This window comes from Strigops habroptila, chromosome 4 (assembly GCF_004027225.2).
Source record: "Strigops habroptila isolate Jane chromosome 4, bStrHab1.2.pri, whole genome shotgun sequence".
Lineage (NCBI taxonomy): Eukaryota > Metazoa > Chordata > Aves > Psittaciformes > Psittacidae > Strigops > Strigops habroptila.
This window is the reverse complement of record NC_046358.1, coordinates 76015555-76034112: the sequence shown is the minus strand read 5'-3', so window position 1 is coordinate 76034112 and position 18558 is coordinate 76015555. Positions and strand designations below refer to the sequence as shown.

The following is an 18558-nucleotide window of genomic DNA, read 5'->3' as shown; positions in this document are numbered from 1 at the left end:
GCTGGTGAAATTGGGAAGGCAGCATAAGCAGGAGGGGGCTCACCCCGGTCGATCCCCACTATGACATACACCCCACTGCTGCCAGCAGCCAGGGGCCAGTGCTGGCAGCATGATGGCTACTGGCGCATCACTGTCACCATGTGCAGTGGCTGGGATCCCTGCAGGGAGGTGGCAGCTCCTGGTGTCCCTGAGCTCTGGGCAGAGACCAGAAGTGGGGCCAGCTTGGAAGAGGCTGCTCTGCTCTCCTGGGCATGACTGGAGTAACTAGGATTTGGCAACAGAGGGAGATCACTCACATTCTTGTCGAAAAGGAGGATTTGGTGCCATGGTTAACCCCCTTGGCACCCCAGGAAGCTGTTCCTTCTGCTTGCCCCCCCCAGCCTCATGAGGCTTGGAGGGAGTGATGGCTTTGCCCCTGAGCATGGACCCATCCTTTTGGTACAGGGAGGAGGTGTCTGTCCCTGGTCTGGAGGGACCTCTCCTGGCCTGGATCCCGCTGGCAAAGGGATGGTTCAGCCTGGCTCTGGTGCTTCCTGTGCCCATGCAGGTCCCACTGCTGGGTTTGCTTCCCACATGGGTCGGATGCCCGTGGTCTGCTAGCCCTGCTCATGGCCTGCTGGCCACAGGCAGAGCTGGGCTGTCCTGGGCCCTACCAGCCACAGGGTCTTTGGCAAGAACAGAGCTGTGACCCTCCCTTCCCACTTACCTCCCATCCATCCAGGCCCATGGGCTCCCAGCTCCAGCTCTCCCTGCCCTGCATCCCAGCTGAGTGTAATTGCTCTCACCGAGACTGAGGTTGTGCTGGGGATCGCCCTGGGAATTGCCCCGGCACCGGAGCAGTGTTTGCTTTGTGTCAGGCCCTCCCAGCAGCTGGGGAGCCGAAGGCAGTCACTCTCTGCGGGCAGCTGTTACCAGCTCCCGGCCCCACCGCAGCACCGCTGCCGCCAACAGCTGCATCCCACACGCCAGCCCTGCTCCCCGGCGCTGGCCCCCACAGCGGGGGCTGCAGGAGGAGCAGGGCTGGGGATCCCCGGAGGTACCAGCACCATACCCCAGCCTGTGCTGGGAGGGATGGACTGAGACGGGGAGAGAGGGATGGTGCTGGGAAACCCTCCCCAAGCAGTCGATCTGGCTCTGAGGAGGGAGCACAAGGTCCCCCCAGCCTGGGCTGCCTCAAACCAGCTAGGCTGGACCCACACAATGGGCTGGAGGAGGCTGGGCTGCCTCCATGCTGGCATGGCCAGGGAGCTGGGAGGCCTGCTTGGCTCCTGCATACTGGCCTGTAGCTGGTGGGGTCCCCTCAGCCTCTCGGGGGATGAGCAGCTCCGGAGGGATGCCCATACCTCAGGCTGCAGCTGGTCCCCTGCTCCAGGGACACTGGGGCTCCCAGCATCGCCTTGGGGTGGGTGCCAGGAGATCTCACCAGCGAAAGCAGGCCAGCCCCGGCGCTGGCCTCCCTGCATGCTTGCTGCCATATGTGCTGCTCATCCAGGATGGAACTAATGCAGAAAACATGGCCCCAGCCGCAGCCGGCACCACGAGGGCTGGGAGCAGCAGCAGCATCGCCCTGCCCTCTGCCAGCTGCGCCGCCCGCCCCGGGGGCTGCACCCCCCCGCCGGCTCTCGGGTGCTGTGCCGGATGGGCTGGGGGACCAGCGGTGTGCCGTTGGCTATCGAATCTCCAGCTGTTGAGTCTTGGCTGCCACAGCTGCACGGCTCAGGTGCAGAAGTGCTCTCCTGGCCGACGAATGGGCTGGCCCCAGCACCCGGGGTTTCCATCTGTCTTGGCACTGATGCTGGGACGTGTCCCCTTCTCCAGGCCCTTCCCCGCCCCGGGAGACGGCTCCAATGCCAGCGTATTGGAGGTGGGGGACTGGCCCCTCCTGCTCCACATCCTGCCCCGTGTCTGGGAGTGCCGGGATTCAGCTTGGCCCGTGCTGCATCTTCCAAGTGAGCCGTGCTGGCTGGCGAGCACTATGTTTGTGCTGGCAAGGAGGCTCGTGTGCTGGAGCCAGTGGGAGGATGAGCTTGGCACTATGTGCCTTCTCCCGCCCCAGCTGCGGGTCTTTCCATAGAGTGGGCGTTTCACTGAGGCCCATGGCTGGGACCAGAGGAGGCTGGTCCCATGGGGCTTCTCTAGTGGGGAGGTAGGAGTTATGGTACCTCTGTGCCCCAGCCTGCCGCAGTGGTGGAGTGGTCGTGGCCAGTGGTGCATGCTGCTCACGCTGTCGGGGATGCAGCTCACGGGACACAGCTCGTCCGGCACCAGGGTCAGTGTGTCCATGCCATCCTGGGGCTGTGGATGTGTGGGCACCTTCCTGTGTCCACCCCATCCCTTCTTCCCCCACACAGGGTCCCCCGTGCCCTGTTCGGAGGTGCCGGAAGCACCATGTCGGGCTTAACTCTGGCAGAACAGTCTGCTTTTCCATGCCAGCTCTGAAATTGTTAGCAGTCTTTTAATGGAGCTTCCCAAATGAGAGTGAGGAGGCTGCAAGCGCTGCTGCACTGTGGGGCGAGTGCTGGCTGCCGGCTCCTGCTGGGATGCCGGGAACCGCAGGTCCCATCTGGGGGCCACATGGGAGCCAACAAGCAGCCACTGCTGGTCCGCGGTAACTCTTCCCCTCCCGTCCTCGGCAGAGCGGCACCGGGGCCAGTGCAGGGACCGGGCTGGTGACAGTGGCAGGATGAGGTGGTGTCGTGAGCTGGAGGGCCCTGGCCCCACAGGGAGCACAGCAGAGAGGTGGAGAGGGGCTGCAGGGGGTTAGGGCAGTGTGGGGAGCGCAGCCGGGCTCAGTTTGCTATGTGTTTTGGTAGCATCGGGACATGCACAGGGCACCAAGCTCGTGCTGCTGGGATTCGGCATGGATCAAGAGCCTGGGGATGCAGCCGGGGAAGTAAGTCTCTCTGTCACCATGGCCATGGCCAAGCCTCTTCTCATGGCTTCTGGCATGGAGCAGCTTCCTCATGGCACACTGGCCCCCAAGCTTCCTCGCCATGTGTGGGGAGAGCCCCAGAGGGCCAAGGAGCCATCCCATACCCCCTCACGCTGACGTTACCTGCTGCTACCCTCTACTCCTCACCAGGAGCCCAGCCAGCCGCTCCACAAAGCAACCACATCGGCACCGGCATGGGGTGGGGGCAGAGGACTCACCGCTTGCAGGCTGTCCCCACTGCACTGTCACGTTGGCACCTCGGTGGAGTCAGGAGCCAGCACGGGGTCCCCTGTGCTCAGCCTGGGGTGAAGCACAGTGCCACACAGTGTGCCTGGTGTGGCCGGTGGCGATACTGACAGCCCTGCCTCCTGTGCCTTGCAGAGTGTCCTGGGACACGAGAACAACAAGGACTCCCGGCTGCTCTGGATGGGCTCCAGCGATTGCCTCATCTCCGTAGGGTTCAGCCAGGTACGGTCCTCGCTGGGAAAGTGGCTCTGGCACTACTGGGATGTCCCAGTCCCACTCCCTGCGGCACTGTGCTGGAGCCCCATGTGCTTTTTGGGTGGCTTGTCCCCTGTGAAAGCAGGAGCTCCTCTGGCCTCGCTGGGGATGGAGGGAGACTGGCTGGTGAAGGAGGTGGTGCTGCGAGGCTGTCTGGACGTCCCTGGTGCCCACCAACACTGTGTCTGTGCCCCTGCAGATGCGAGAGCGGGAGGTGAAGCTGTGGGACACGCGGCGATTCAGCGGGGCGATGCTCACCATGGCGCTGGACACCTCGCCCGGGTAGGGACAGGGACTCACCACAGGGTGGGAGGGTGGGCAGTGGGAGTGCCATGGTCAGAGACCTGTGGGGAGCACGGTGGTGGAGTGGGAGGTGGCACTGACAGCGCTTGTCCACAAAGCTGGGGACGAGGCTGGGAATGGCGTGGCCGTGTCCCTGGCACTGTTTGGATGGGGTGGGAGGGCAGTGGCAGTGCTTGGGATGCACAAAAGTGTCCCCAGCAGTGCTGGGGTAGGATGGGTGCTCTGTGGTGCTGTGGTGGGTGGTGGCACTGCTGGGGACAGCACTGGCATGTCTGAAGTGGCTGTTAGCTGGGTGGGTGTGTGAGCTGGCACAGCATGACAAGATGCTGTGGGTGAGCAAATCCCTTTGGCACTGCCTTCATGCTGAAGTGGCTTGACCCCGACCCCCTGCTCATGGTGGGGCTGCGGTGCTTTGTGCCATCGTGCCGTGGTGGCTGCCCAGCCAGCCGTGGCCAGGCCGGCGGCAGAGCTGTGCTCATCAGGCATTCCCTGGGGAAATGGAAGAGGAGCTTTTGTGGCCGTAAGGGGTCAGCGCCCCTTGTCAAGGTGCAGTGGAGCCGTCTCCTGTCTGCGGGCACCGCCAGGGTGAGGAATGTTCCGGTTAGACCCGGCCTGACCTCTCCTACACTGCCTGGCAAGCTGGCCTGGCGTCACAGTGCAGGAGAGGGAACAGGAGGGGGAGAAGGAGGCAGCACCTTCATCCAGATGAGGTTATGAAGGTTTGGGGCGAGTCCTCTCTGGCCTGTGCTCAGGGCTACCAGCTCTCCTCAGAGCTGCTGGCAAAGCACAGGGATGCGGGACCCTCACTGCACACAGCATGCTGCAAATGGACGCTTTGGAGTCCCTTATTGCTGCCAGTGGAGAATCTAGTGGGAATTACCCCAAACCCTGCTGCTTCTCGCTCCCTGTGTGCATGGGCCTCCCTGCCGGCGCTGGGCTGGGGTGAGCCAGCCCGGCTAAATTGGATGCAGACGCGAGGCTGCGCTCAGCCCCCTTTGCGCAGGCTGGAGTTATTTTGGCTGCTGGGTTTATCGGCCGCCAGGAATGCAGCTGGCGGGCGCTGCCTGCGCGTCACACCAGGCTCTGCCGCGCTGCACTGCACGGTGGGGCCATCCAGAGAAGGGCTGGGGGTGGTGGTGGTGAGCAGAGACCCCCTGTGCCAGGGAGCCACTGAGGAGCAGGAGGTGCTGTTTTTAGGCAGCCACACTTTCAGCACCAACCACTCCCTGCCTGTAAATCTGATGGAGATGACAAATGGTGGAGGGGGATTTGGGCTGGCTCCCAGCAGAGGTGCCGAGCGGGGGCTGCTCTCTCCCTTCTGCAGAGCCATTCTGATTGGGGGCCAGTGGTGTGCGATGCTCAGGAGCACTGGAGCCATGTGCTGGAGCCATGGCTGGAGCAGGGGGGTAGGGTTTGGGGGTCACCAAGTCTCCAGGTCACCAAGCAGTGCCCAAACAGCAGAGCTGCAGGCTCGGTGCCAGAGGGTGCTGGATGCTGAATCCAGGGATTCAGCACCGCAGGGATGGTGGAGCAGCTGTGGGGCTGGGTGCTCACTGGGGATCTCCAGCATGGCCATGGGTGCCCAGTGTGGGGCATCGAGCACCATGCGGCAGCGTGGCAGTGCTGGCCATGCCGTGAGCCCGAGTGGGAGCGGGCGCAGCAGCAGCAGCAGCTCATTGAGGCTCTTTGAGGAAGCAATCAGTGGGCGGGCAGGAAGCTCATACCATTCATTACTGACGCCGGGCCGGCAGGAAGGGGAGCCCGCGTCCCCACCGCATCCCCACCGCGCCCTGCCGCAGCGGCCTGTGCCCGCCGAGCTGGCACCATGCATCCCAGGCACCCTTGTGACACCCCAGAGCAGGGCCATGGCATGCCCCAAGGTGGGGGACACCCCCAGCGTGCGCACCTCAATGCCCACAGCTCCCCAAACCCCATGGGGTGGCTGTGCCTCTGCCCAGCATCCACGAGGAGGAAAACAGAGAGTGGAGGGCACTGGCCCTGTTCACCCCCACATCAGCAAATGTGTTTTTGGGGGTCCCCCATCCTAAATCCTCAGGAGGTGAGATTTTTTCGACTGCACAAACCTCATTTTCAAAGCACCCCAGCTGTGCCAGGCTGTGCTCGGATGCTCAGAGCCCTAAGGGAACTGGTGGCAGGAGGCACGGGTGGCCCTGTCACCTCTCTGTGGTCCTCAACGTGCCGCCTTTGGGTACCTGCCATTCCCTTCATCTTGGGTTTTGTCTTCCCCCCCAGGCCCCTTTAATTAGATCAAGGAGCAGCAGGGCAGGATCCAGGAAGGGGCCTCAATGGGTTATTGTTGCCCTAAATTGTAACCAGCACTGGTGGGGTTGGGTTACCAGCTCTGAGTTGGGGTCAGTGACCAGACCCCACTGCCGTGCGCCTGGCGGCCGGCACAGCAGTGCCTGGGGACAGGGCTGTCACCATGCTGAGGCTGACGAGAACAGCAGCTCCCTTGTGTCTCTGTATCTTTTGGTGTCCTGAAAGTGTCCCCAGGGAGGCTGGGGTGCTTGCTTGCTGATGGGGCAGTGGGCATCCGCCTGCCCGCCCCACGGCTGGCCTGGGGCTGTGGCTGGGTTGATATAGCCAAGGTGACCGGGTCTGCAGGGGTCCTGAGGAGCCATGTCCCCATGGTGTGTGCCACCGCTGGACAGCTCTCCATGGGGCAGACTGGTAGGTGGGGGCTGAGAGATGGGAATGGATGGATCCACACTGCCCTTCACGGTGCAAAGTCCACCAGAGCTGGGAGGTGCTGGAGCCCGTGCAGGAGGACATTTGCAGAGGGATTTGGGGCTGTTTGGCTCCCCCAACCTTGAAGCAGGACGTGGAGGGTCCAGGGCGGTTCCTTGGGGATGCTGCCCAGGGTTGCTTGGCCCCAGCACCCACTGCCCCTGCCCCAAGACAAAGCCTGCAGCTGAGCCAGCTTGTGGGGGCCGGGCTTGCAGCCCTGGCATTGCCTGGCTCCAGCCCTCTTGAGCACCAAGGCCCATAGCCCCACCAAGGCATGTGTCCCCACTATCATCCTGCCACCTCTCCCTGGTCACCAACTGTAATGGTACCTTGACAGCCGGTCCTGCTCCCACCCCACCTGGACCCGCTGCTTCTTCACTGCTTATTCCTGGGACTCAGCAGCCCTTTTGGGTCATGCTGGGTGTTTTGGGTGTCTCTGACAACAGCCATCCCAGTGGTCAGGTGTCAGAGGCAGAGCCCTGAGCAGGACAGCTGCATCCCTGTCCCCCTGCAGACCTCTGCCCTTGCTCCTTCCTCCCATGGGTGCCTAGGCTGGCAGCTCCTTCCCATCAGCAGGTAAGGGGCTTTTCCTGCTGCTCCCACTTGGCTGCAACCTCAGACACAGGGAGGGAGGAGAGGCTACTCCATCAGGTGCCACCACAGCGGAACCTGTCCCTGTGGGGCGAGATGCTCCTGAGCAGCTGCACGAAGGGGTTAATGCCGAGGCGGCCGCCTGGCCCGGTAATTACGTGTGTAAAAATAGTCGTGTGCTGCGGGGCCGCGCGGCGGGAAGGCAGCAAGCGATGGCAGCACCGAAATCGCTCCCAGATGGGCCTCGGCCTCAGCCCACCGCTGCCAACCGGCGTGCCCTGGCCCTGGCCTCCGCAGCTTTCCAGGAAGCCGGCGGGATTTCGGCCTCTCCACATGCTCTTCCTGGCAGCCGACGCTTTGCGGCAGCACATGAGGCTGTGGGATGGGCGCCTGCCGTCTCCCCAAGGGAGTGGGAATGGGACCCCCAGCACTGTGCATTAGGGCAGCATGTCCCGCCCAGGGCTCCACTCTGGCCGTGGGGACCCGGGGGATCCAGGAGGACCAGGCTTTAATTTCCATGGGGCCATGCCTGGGCCAGGGATGCTTCTCTGGAGGCCAAAGACCTCCAGGCTTGCTGCTGCTGGGCTGCAGGATACTGCTTGTGCCTGGCCAGGCTGGGCCAATGCTGAGGGCAGCAGGACTTGCCCTGGTGAAGCTGATGGCTCCTCCCATTGTGGCTCCTGGCCGATCCCCCCATCCTGCTGGTGGCTTCTGGCTGGGGCTCTCCATTACCGGCCCTGCTGGATCACATAGCAAGAGGGATTTTTTTTGGGTTCATTCCAGGGGGTTTTGCAATCCTTCCCCAGCACTGATTCAGCTCACAAGAATTAGCAGCGCTGCACGATGTGCTGCTTGGAGCCACTCCTGGCGCATGCCGGGACTGGCAGTGAACAGGGGGACTTTTGCGCTGGGGCTCAGGACCCCGCGGGGGCTCAGGGGCTGGAAGGGCACATTTTGGGCCCTTCTGAGCTCCCGCAGAGCTTCCAGGGTGCAGCCGTGGGTGTGTGGGGGGTCTGAGCCTCATGGGTTGTCAAGCCCTGCCCTGGCCGCAGCATCCCCATGCCCCTCGTGCCGAGACTGAGCCTCTCTGCCCTGCTTATGCTGCTCCTGGTGTGGCTGCTGGCGGTTGCAGCCCAGCCCCTTCCCCTTCCCTTGGCAACCAGTTCCACTGGGCCACCATGAAATCCTTAGGCTGGGGGGTCCCACTACACTGCACCTGCCAAATCTGAGTGTCCGCCTTGCTCCTGCTACACTGGGCAACCCATGTGGCATCTCCAATGGAGCCACTCTGGAGCTGCTGGAAGCTCCCCCAGGGTGATGGGACCTGCCAAGGTGTTGAGGGGTCCCCAGCACCCACCTGACCTGTGGGGGTCCCCTTGCAAACTTCCAGGGGAAAAGAGCTTCATTAGGGGAAGGGCACATTGTGACTCCATGCAGCAGGAGGGAAAGGACTGGGCTGGGAGGGAAGAAGCTCGAGGGCCACTGCAAGGTCCCTGCTGCCCGTCCCTTGCAGCCGGTGCCAGTGAGGAAATACACAGGGGCCGACCCTACACTCGGGCGGGCTCAGGGGGCTGCAGTGGCGGCGGCCAGAGGCACCCGGCGTGAGGCCACAGCTCCGCCAGGGACTTCTCTTCTCTTCTCCTCCTCCTCGCAGGGCTGGAAAATATACAAAGCTCGCAGTGAAAATATTTACACAGCAGCAATTTTTGGAGGAATTTGGGATGTTAATTTGAAAAATCTGTGGGGAGAGGACCACAATGGGCCCTTTGAGCGGGCAAGCGTGGCCATCGCACCGAGCCGCCTGCGCCGGCGAGGGGCCCCTCCTGCCGCTGCGCCGGCCCTAATGGGAGCCAGCCCTGCCGGAAACCCACCTGGGAGCCGGGGGGGCTGCGCTAGACGGACCCGCTGCCGTCCTGCACCCCTAATTGCATCCAGAGCCGCTGGGCAAGCGGCACCGGGGCGGTGTTGGGGTCAGGGCTGTATCCTGCAGCAGAGCCCCGGTGCGGCCAGCAGCTCGCGCGGCACGGCGGTGACCCTCTGCTCCGCTGGCGGCAGCCGCGGCGCTTCAGCCCGCTTGTGCTCATTCTCTCCAAATCAAACATACCTCAGCGGGCAGGGCCCCAACCTGGAAAATTCCAGCCTGAAAGATAAAGGATTGGAAAACTATTAAAACCAGAGGGTTGGAGCAGAAACCACTTGGCAGCAGGAACCTGCCGAGCGCCGACTTCTAGCTCTCCCCGCCGCACGAAACTGGCTGTTCACAGGGCCGGGTGGAGGGGGCTCACTGCAGGGCCCCCAGCCTTGGCTCTGGCTGCAGCCCCGGGTTGGGGGGACCCCGAGCAGGCTGACACTTGTCACGGGTGCTTTGGGGGTCCTGGTGCTGCTGGGGGTGACGTCAGGAGGTTACGGAGGTTGGGCTGGGTTGTTTGTCCCACAGCTGGCCCCGGAGCCATCTGGCAGGCGGGGAGGGATGAAGTAAGGCTGGATGATGCACAGGGCAGGGGCTGATTTGAAACCCATGGCCTGTGTTTTGGGAACACCTCCTCAGCCCCATGGTGGGGGGCAGCACTGTGGGGGTGAAGCCTCCTCAGTGCCACCACCCCGAGTTGGGAAAACTCCCCCCCTCCATCATCCTGACTCATCCCAGCACTCGCCAACAACAACCGGAGGACGCGGCCGACCTTCCCGCTCCTCTGCAGGGGACAGGCTGCGCTGCCCACACCCCTGCCCGCCAGCGGGCAGTGCCTGCAAAGGCTGCTTGGGGCTGTGCAGAGCTTTTCATTGTTGTGATTTTATTTTTTTTTTTACAAAAAGCCACCCTTCTGGTCCACCTTACAAAAGAGATGTACACAAACCTGTACTAGAAAATAACAACAAAAAAAAGGTTTCCCAGAAGAAATGGGAAATAACCGTGTATAAATATCTCTTTGAGTTCTTAAAGCTTCAATTCCCGGTTTGCCTGCTCGGCGCTTCCTTCAGCCCGGGGTTCCCGAGGGTCCCAGCACCTCGTCCGGGCCTTATTGCTCACATCAGCTTCCAGGGAGTCGAGAGGCATGGGCCACGCTCTGCTAAAGGACCCTTGTTACCAGCACGTGGATGTCCCTTAGCCGAGTCACTGGCTGTTTTCTTCTTAGCAGTAGCTAAAAAAAGCCCATCCAAACCCCACATTAAAAACCCAACCCCTTCTTGGTCGCTACCCACATTCTACAGAGTCACAGAAACCAAGGCACTGAGCGGTAAAATTGTCTCCTCCCGAAGTGTGGCAGCCTCTTGGAAATTGCACGTTACGGGTTTGGGGTTTTGCTGCCTGAACTCGGTTCACTCCTCACCGTTCCTTGCCCCTGGAGGGACACTGCTGGGTGCCACCACCAGAGCTCAACCGTTGTCTGTCAGACTTGCCCTCGCCCCACAGCCCAGTCCCGCCTGGCTCAGAAGTAGGAGGGTTTGAGCCCTGGGGTGTTGTTGTTGCTGGGGTAGTGCGACTGCATGAGCGGGACCTCACACTCAGAGCCGCTGGAAAGCATTGTCGCCTCTGCTACCTTGCAGCTGTGGCTGCTCAAATCCCCATTTTCCAGGCAGGCTTTCACCCCTTCCAGCTCCAGGGGGCTGGCATCCACACCGGTGCCGGCATGCGCCTTTGCCCGGTGGTGCCGGCAGTAGTACATGCCAGCAGTCACCACCACCACCAGCAGCAGCACGGCGGCCAGCGCGGGGACGATGATGAGGGTGAGGTTGTTGTCCTTGCCCTGGGTGACAGGGGAGTGCTGCTGGTGGCTCGCCGGCAAGGTCTGCACCTCAGCACAGTGCTCCTCCTTGGAGACCTTCTCCCCCAGGGGCCCAATGCAGATGCGGTAGGTGCAGTTGGGCTTCAGCGCCCGCACTGTGTACTCAGAGAGTGAAGCCGGCAAACGCAGCATCACTGGCCGCTTGTCCAGCCCAGAGAGGTTTCGGTAGCTCAAGCGGATGCCCTTGAGCTGTGCTTTAGACTGGATGTAGTTCTGCAAGTCCACTTTGAGGGAGGTGCTGCTGACCTGTGCGATGCTGATCCGCCGGCTGGGCGGCGGGGCCTGTGTCACTGGGGACTGGGTTGTCCCCTTCACCTCTGCCTCACAGTACACCCCAGTGAAGCCCACTGGGCACAGGCACTCCAGGAGGTTTTGGACACCCAGGTGGCAGGTGCCACCATTGAGACACGTGCGAGGGGGACAGATGGGTGGTGGGGGACTGGTGGGGGTCGGGGAGCCACTGAAGGGCACTGGCGTGGAGCTGTCCTGGGGGACCCCAGCCTCTAGTGTGGGAGCGGCAGTGCTGGGCTGTGGCGCCGGGCGGCTGCTGGTGGGGAGCGGTGTGGGCGGCGGCAGCGTAGTGGTGCGTGAAGTGGTGGGGCTGGTGGTGGTGGTGGGGCAGCTGAAGTCGGCATACTGCAGGTGGTGGAGGAGCTTGCCGGAGTTTTTTGGGGGGAAGTGGCAGCGCGTCTCCTCGGGCCGCCGGAGGACCACGCTGCTGGCGTTCACCCACTGCACCAGCCAGCTCATCTGGCAGATGCAGTTGAAGGGGTTGCCGGCAGCCGTCATGGCCCGCAGCCTGGGGAAGAAGCTGGAGAAATCCCGAGGGATGGTGTTGATGTTGAGGTTGCTGATATCCAGCTCCTGGAGGTTGTGAAGGTTGTGGAAGTCCTCCGCTGGCAGCTGGGAGATGCGTGCGTTGCCAGCCAGGCTGAGCTTGGTGAGGCTCCCCAGCCGCCGCAGCACCGTCGGGACGCGCTCCAGCAGGTTGTCAGAGACGTCCAGCTCGTGCAGGTTGTTCTGGGCCTGGAAGAGCTCCTCATTTAAGCTTGTCAGACCCAGCCCTGCAATCTTCAGGGACTCAATGTTGACAGCATGGAAGGCCCCCGGTGCGATGGCAGGGATCTTGTTCCAGCTGATGTCCAGCAGCAGGAGGTTGGGCAGGTCGAGGGGGGGCACGGCCCAGAGCTGGTTGTTCTGCAGCTTCAGCTCCAGCAAGTTCTCCAGCGTGTCGAAGGCAGCAGCATGGATGTGCTGGATCCTGTTCCTCTGCAGGTAGAGCCGCTCCAGCAACCGCAGCCCATGGAAGGTCTCATTGGTGATCTCTTGCAGCTGGTTGGAGGACAGGTCCAAGTTGACAAGCTCCGTCAGGGGCTGGAAGATGTTTTTCTGGATGGTGGTGATCTTGTTTTGTGAGAGGTCCAAGAGCTGGAGTGTGGGCAGGCCCACAAAACTGTCCTCACTAAGTGTCGTGATGCCATTCTCAAAGACGTAGAGGGAGAGGGTGTTGGGGGGCAGCCCCTGGGGCACGGTTTGGCCCCGTCTGGCTGCACACAGGATGGTCTTGGGGTCTTGACACTGGCAGCCTGCAGGACATGCTCCAGCCAGCTCCCCGTGCGCCAACAGAAGCAGCGTGCAAAGGATCAGCTGGTTCATGGTGTCAGCTCTGCAAGAGAAAGAAACCCAGCCACGGTTAGGGGCCAGGCGGGACCCTGGGCTGGCAAGGCCTTGGTGTGCCTCAGACCCCCTGCTGCTACCCCTGCACTGCTGCTGGGGTGTGAGAGCCATATCCCTGTGCCCTGCCCAGACTCTTCAGCCTCAAATGGGCTGCAGAGGGAGTGGGAATGTCCCTGCTGTGCTGCTGCCTTGTCTGTGCTGCTGCGCCCGGGACAGAGCCAGCAAGAGTGAAGCCACATGTGGGTTGCTCATGCTGGCTTCATGCCGTCCCTCTACCTGGATCCCCAGGTTTAGGGATGTGGCACCTTTGCATATCCCAGGTTTACCATGAGACATGTCCCACCCGCTTTGGCCTGGTCTCTTGGGGCCGTTACTCAGCAGGGTGCAAATCAAACACAGGTGGGAGCCTGGCTGACCTTCCTTGGACTTCACACCATCCGAGCTCAGCTTAACCCTTTGCTTGTGCTGCCATCCCAGCAGCTATCTCCCTCAGGGACGGGGACACCGAGGGGTGACCCAGGCACAGGCTGCAGGGCCAAAGGAGCCGGGTGCTCCCCTGCCCCATGGTCCCCCCATACCTTTCAGAGCTGGCTGCATCCCTGCAGAGTCCTCACCAAGCTGGCTCCTGTCCCCTGGGGATCAGGGTTGCTTGCTGTTCATCTCTCTGCTGGCACCCCGGGTGCTTGGCACAGCACCCTGGGCTGCATCCTCATCTCTTGGGGATGGGGACAGCAGGGACGGAGGGGAGGATGCTCTTGGGGTGAGGCTGTAACCACCCCTGCCCCAGCCCCCCATGGGTGCCCTGGTTGTTACCACCCCTGCCCCTTCTCTCAACCCCTTCTTTTAGCCCTTTTTAATGACACTCCTAATTAGCACAGGCTGGGCTGGGGCCTCATGATCTCCTGCCACCCCATCTCAGGGGCATGTGGGGGTAAGCAGAGAGGGGGTCCCAAGCAGGGAAGAGGCAAATCCCACCAGGCTGCCAGAGGTGAGGGTGCTGCCGGCACCCTGCCCCATCAGCCCCTTCCCCAGCCCTGGCCTTCTCCACCTCCTCCCCTGCTCAGAGCTGCTCAGAGCTCCAGACAAACACCCGCTGCAGCTCACAAGGGGCCCCCTCCGTGTGTGGGGGGCTGCAGGGTCACGAGCAGCACGTGCCGCCTGCCCCAGCGGTGCACCAACACCAAATCCTGCACCAGGAGGGTCTCCCCCGTGCTGGGTCCCCCCCGCCAGTGCAGCCTGGCCAGCAGAGCCCCCCCATGCCACAGAGCCCCCCATGCAGCACTCACCGCAGCCGGATGGGGTTAACGTGGCAGCAGGCTCTATCCTCGCCTCTTCCCCGGGTGGCCCCCCCCCAGGGTGGGGTGCACCAAGGGTGGGGTGGCCCTGCTGCTGGGCAGGGTCACCACAACTGCCTGAGTCACTTGGCCCGAACCGGCCCTGCCCCGCTGTGACCTGTGCTGTCAGCCCCTGACACCACGTGCTGGTGGAGCTGTGCCGCATCCCAGGGTCACCATCACTGAAACCTTCCCTGACACCCGCTGCTCAGCCCCCAGCCAGGGGGTCCTGCCGCTCCCCCACATCCACAGCCAGGCCATCAGTGCCCAGCACAAGGACCGAGTAGAGCCAAAAAAGCATCACGGAGAACTTACGAAGCAGTTTTGGGGCTAAGGGGGCTGGGGGCAGACCTGGCACCGCTCACCATGGTACCAGCCCTTGGGGTGGCTCCTGCAGCCACAGGGTGCTGGCTGGCAGGCAAAACCGCAGCATGGGGGGGGGGGTCATGCCCCTGGTGCTGCCACTGCCGTGCGGGGGTGGGCAGTGTCCCGCCAGGCCTGCAGGATGCTGGTGAGGCTGGGGCTGGTTTTGCAATGCCAGGGTCGGGTTTCGCTGACGTGTCCCGTGCTGCAACCAGCTGCTGACTCCAAGTCTCTCTCGTCCCTTTAATTACGCTGGCATTTCCTCCCCGCCTGCCAGGCTCCTTGCTCCGGGCAGGTTTGGCCGGCCCGGCCACAGCCACACATCCATCCCTGCCTCGCCACGAGCACCGGGCAGGCTGGCACGGCTGCTCCACCCGCACGCCGCTGACACCTCTCCTCGGCATCACCCCGCTCTGCCGGCACACGCCGGCATCCCGCCCGCACGCCGCCTCCGTGCCATGACACTACTTCAAGGGGTTAACCCAGCCCAGGCTGGCAGCAGTGCTCACCCTTTGGAGCAGGGCACAGGGGAACAACTTCTCCATGTCCCAGGGGTGTCCCCGAGGGTGGAGAGGGGGCCCCGGTTCTGCTGGAGATGTTAGGACCGCCCTGCCAGTGGCCTGCTGCTGCCTTGGCTGGGCTCCCCCGCGCCTGCACCGCAGATATTTGCCGAATTATTCATATTTTCCGGCTGCGGGGAGGATCTGGGCTCAGATTCCCCCAGTCCCGGCTCAGCCTTTCCCTGCCAGCCTGCCGGGGTGGGAGCACCGTGTTCCCCCCCTCCCTGCCTGCACCCCCGGGGCCGGGCTCTCCGGCTGCCCGCCCAGGGTGAGGGACTCAGCAGGGGATGCCCTGCGTCGCACTCGCCACATGTTTTAAGGATGAAGCCAATGCTGTCCCCATGCTGCAGGGTGACACCTGCACAGGACAGGTCAGAGGAGCCCTCCCGGGGGTCCTTGCTCTTCCCCATGGCTCAGGAACGTGGCTGTTCTCCCAGGGGAACCTAGCACAGCCGGGACATCCCTTCCCGCACAGACCAGTGAGGCCCCGCATGCAAACAAAGCCACTGTTGTTGCCGGCAGGCTGGTGGGCTGCCTCCTTGGCCAGTGGGCACCAGTGCAGGCAGGACAGGGCCCCGCACGCAGCCGGGCCCTGGGCTCTGTCACTGCAGGGAGGGCCACGGTGACTTCACCGGGCAGGATGCGGATGCTGCTCCCCTCGCTTACACCCCCCCAAAACAAGCCTATGTCAGCACATGCCCCCTCCTGTGACCGTGCTGGGGGGATGCAGGATTAAGCCCTTAATCCTCCTCCCCTTCAACCCACCCTATGTTGCCGCAGCTCCCACCTCCTCCCAGGCTCCCCTCCCTATTTAATTAAAGTTTCCGCAGCAGCCCCGGAGGAATGCAGCCTGGTTATTGCATTCCCCGGGGCACTCGCCGGCCCCTCCGTCCCGCTCCTGCCCCTTTGACCCGGCTGTGCTCCCCAGCTCAGGTGCTGGCAAGGAGAAAAACCAGCAGAGCCACTTTACTGGCAGCCAAACCGCCTTCGGAGGAGCACAAACACCAGTGAAGGTTTGGGAGGAGGCTGGCGATGCTGCCACGCGTGGCCCCAGTAGCACGGGCAGATTCCTACGGCGTGACTGGGGTGGCTGCGGCTGTCCCCAAGCGTTTCCGCCTGCCGCGTCCCGCCGGCAGAGCCAGCCGGGCCGGCAGCGCTTGCGTCAGGGCCACCCGGCAAGGCCTTGGCGTGGTGTGGGCAAAAACAGTCATTAGTGTCATCCTTGACGGCGGCACTGCCCAGCGCCATGTGGGCAGTGGCACAGCCCCGGCAGGGTCAGGCCAGTCCGGCCCCAGCCCCAGTAGAATGAGACCTGCAGGTGTGAGGCATGTTGGCAGGAGTGGGTGTATGGGGGGAACACGAGTGGGGGTTTCTGGTTGGGAAGAGGGGTCTAAGAACTGGAGCATCACTGCTGGGATGCACTGGCTCTTGTGGCAGCTGCCAGCCTGGGATGGAGCCAGCCACAGAAAGAGACACTTACCCTGTGGTGGCCCAAAGAGAGAGTGACAGGGTGCCAGCACCCTCACAAAGCACACCAGGTGACAAGCATGCAGGGAGCTGGTGGGATCAGGAGCAGCAGTAGGATATCCCCACTGGCCACGCTGGCCAGTGGCCCTGCTGGCACCTGTCCCTCTGCACCAGCTGAGGGGAAACCCTTGCTGGCACTGCCCAAGGGCCCTGCTTGGCCCCATGGTGGGTCAGCAACGCAGGATGCTGGCCCCTGAGGACAGGCAAAGGGAGGGCAGCCAAACCCCACCTCAGCCGAGCCCTCTGCTGAGGAGGGTGGTGGTGGACACCACTGCCAGCAGCTCCCACCTCTTCCTGACCCCAAAGCACAAGCTCTGCCACCACGTCTGCCAAGACAGGGAGAGCAAGGGATGAACCCAACATCCACGGATGGTGCTGTGTGTGTCCTGAAGCCCTTCTGCTGGCAGGGTGGGTCACAGCCACCCGGCCACAGCTGGTGGGAGACAGGTTTCACATCAGCCCCAGCCACATCTCTCCCCTTCCCCATGACAGGAACAGCACCAGGCCAAGGTCCCCAGAGCAGACCCCAGCGCATCCCATAGCAGGATAGGCACAGGCAAGGAGAGGGGACCCGGGGCCATGCCTGCACTCTCGACCCTGTCCCTGCAGTGCTATCACCCCCTCTTCACCAGCCCGGGCAGGGGGCAGCTGGGTGCCCCATAGCTCAGCCAAGGCCTCGGGAGGAGCAGGGCATGCCGAGCCCCAGCCAAGGCCTGGAGCGAGGTGCTGGCCCCGGTTGCCCTGCCTGTGGCCGAAGCCTGGGTGACAGCCTGTCACCCGGGGAGGGCAGCCAGTCCGGGGTGCCCCGTGGCTCCGCTCAGGCCCACCGGGCCCCCTCGGCCCCACCGCTCCCTGGGCTCCCGGGTGCCCAGCACAGCCCCCCCTCCCGCCCGTAGGCCGCCGCCCCACGAGCCCCCGGCCCCATGGCGAGAGCAGGGTCGGGCAGAGCGGCGCCCGAGGACGCAGGACTCACCGGGCCGTGCCGGGCGGTCAGTGCATGGCGCCGCAGCCGGCGGCCGAGCGGACGCTCCCCTCTGTGGCGGCGCCGTGCGCGGGGGGCGGCTTTAAAACCGCGGAGGGCGGGGCCTGTCCTCCCGCCGCCTTCCCATTGGCTGAGGGGGACAGGGGTGGAGGGGCGGGGCACGGCTGCCGCGAAGGCTCCGCCCCTTGCGCACCTGGGGCCCTACAGGGGGCGGGACCCCCGGGACCCCCGGGGACCCCCGGGACTGCACCGGGACCCCGGCAGTGCCCAGAGCCCCCGGGACACCGAGACTGCACCGGGACACCGGGACCCCGGCAGCGCCCAGAGCCCCCGAGTCACTATGACCCCCGGCAGCTCCGGGACACCCAGGACCCCTGGGGCCCGGTAGCTGGGATCCCAGCACCCCCGGTGTGCACATCCGTGGGTACAGAGAGAGGTGCAGGTATAAGCATCCTCCCTGTATCCCTGGCACCCCCAGGCTCCTGGCACCCCTGTAACACCGAGGGCCGGGTGTGCTTGGCACCCCCAGAGGACCCCAGATCCAGCACATCCAGGGTAACCAGCGACCCTGGCACCCATAGAGCCTGTGTCTCTGGCTGCTGGGGGACAGGGGGAGACTGGGTGGCCCTCAGAGCGCTGCCCCAGTGCTCCGGTGATGGCAGATCTGGGCAAAGCACCACAGGACAGCATTTCCCATTTGGTGCCACAAGGACAGCTCAGGCCGGGCTGAGACAACTCCTTCCAACCCTGGTCCCCAGCGGTGGTGGCAGTGCTGGTGACAGTGACTGCAGCCAGGCAGGGGACCGCGGTGCCTGTAACAGCCAACCCCAGTGGTGGTTGCCTATGTTATGCCAACAGTCCCGGCACAGGACCATAGTGTACCAGACACAGCCGTGTCTTGTGCCATCCTGTGGCAGCACCGGCAGGGGTGTTCCTGCCATGGGGACCGGCTGGGGCAGGAGCACAGCACAGCTTTGGTTTCACCAAATTTCCTCATAGCCACATCGTGCAAAACATCAGCACAGCTCCGTGCCCTGGGCATAACCACAGAAATGTCAACCGAAAGTAATAGATTGTCCCTTTGTTCTCTGCCTGCAGAGCTGCCTCCTCCTGCTGCCAAGGGGAGGCAGAGAGGTGGCTTCATGCTCCTCACCACCATCCCCTCCAGGCACTGAGCGTTCCTGGTCACAGTCCCCACTGGCCACCAAGCATCCCCTTGACCATCATCCCCTCCAGCCACTGGGCACTCCCCAGT

At 63.5% G+C, this 18558-nt stretch overlaps 2 protein-coding genes across 2 annotated transcripts in view; one reads left to right on the top strand and one right to left on the bottom strand.

Annotated features, from left to right (window-relative positions):
• LOC115606457 (coronin-7-like) overlaps positions 1 to 18558 on the top strand; it is a 38348-nt gene that overhangs the window by 13448 nt on the left and 6342 nt on the right. The window contains exons 8-9 of the mRNA XM_030482382.1: positions 3314 to 3400; positions 3633 to 3715. Coding sequence (XP_030338242.1) covers positions 3314 to 3400; positions 3633 to 3715 — 170 coding nt within the window. The remainder of the gene's footprint in view (positions 1 to 3313; positions 3401 to 3632; positions 3716 to 18558) is intronic.
• VASN (vasorin) lies at positions 9834 to 17350 on the bottom strand. The gene is made up of 2 exons (XM_030482383.1): positions 17295 to 17350; positions 9834 to 12526 (listed from the first exon to the last, which is right to left on the bottom strand). The coding sequence occupies exon 2, from the start codon at positions 12514 to 12516 to the stop codon at positions 10504 to 10506; it is 2013 nt and encodes a 670-aa protein (XP_030338243.1). The 5' UTR covers positions 12517 to 12526; positions 17295 to 17350; the 3' UTR covers positions 9834 to 10503.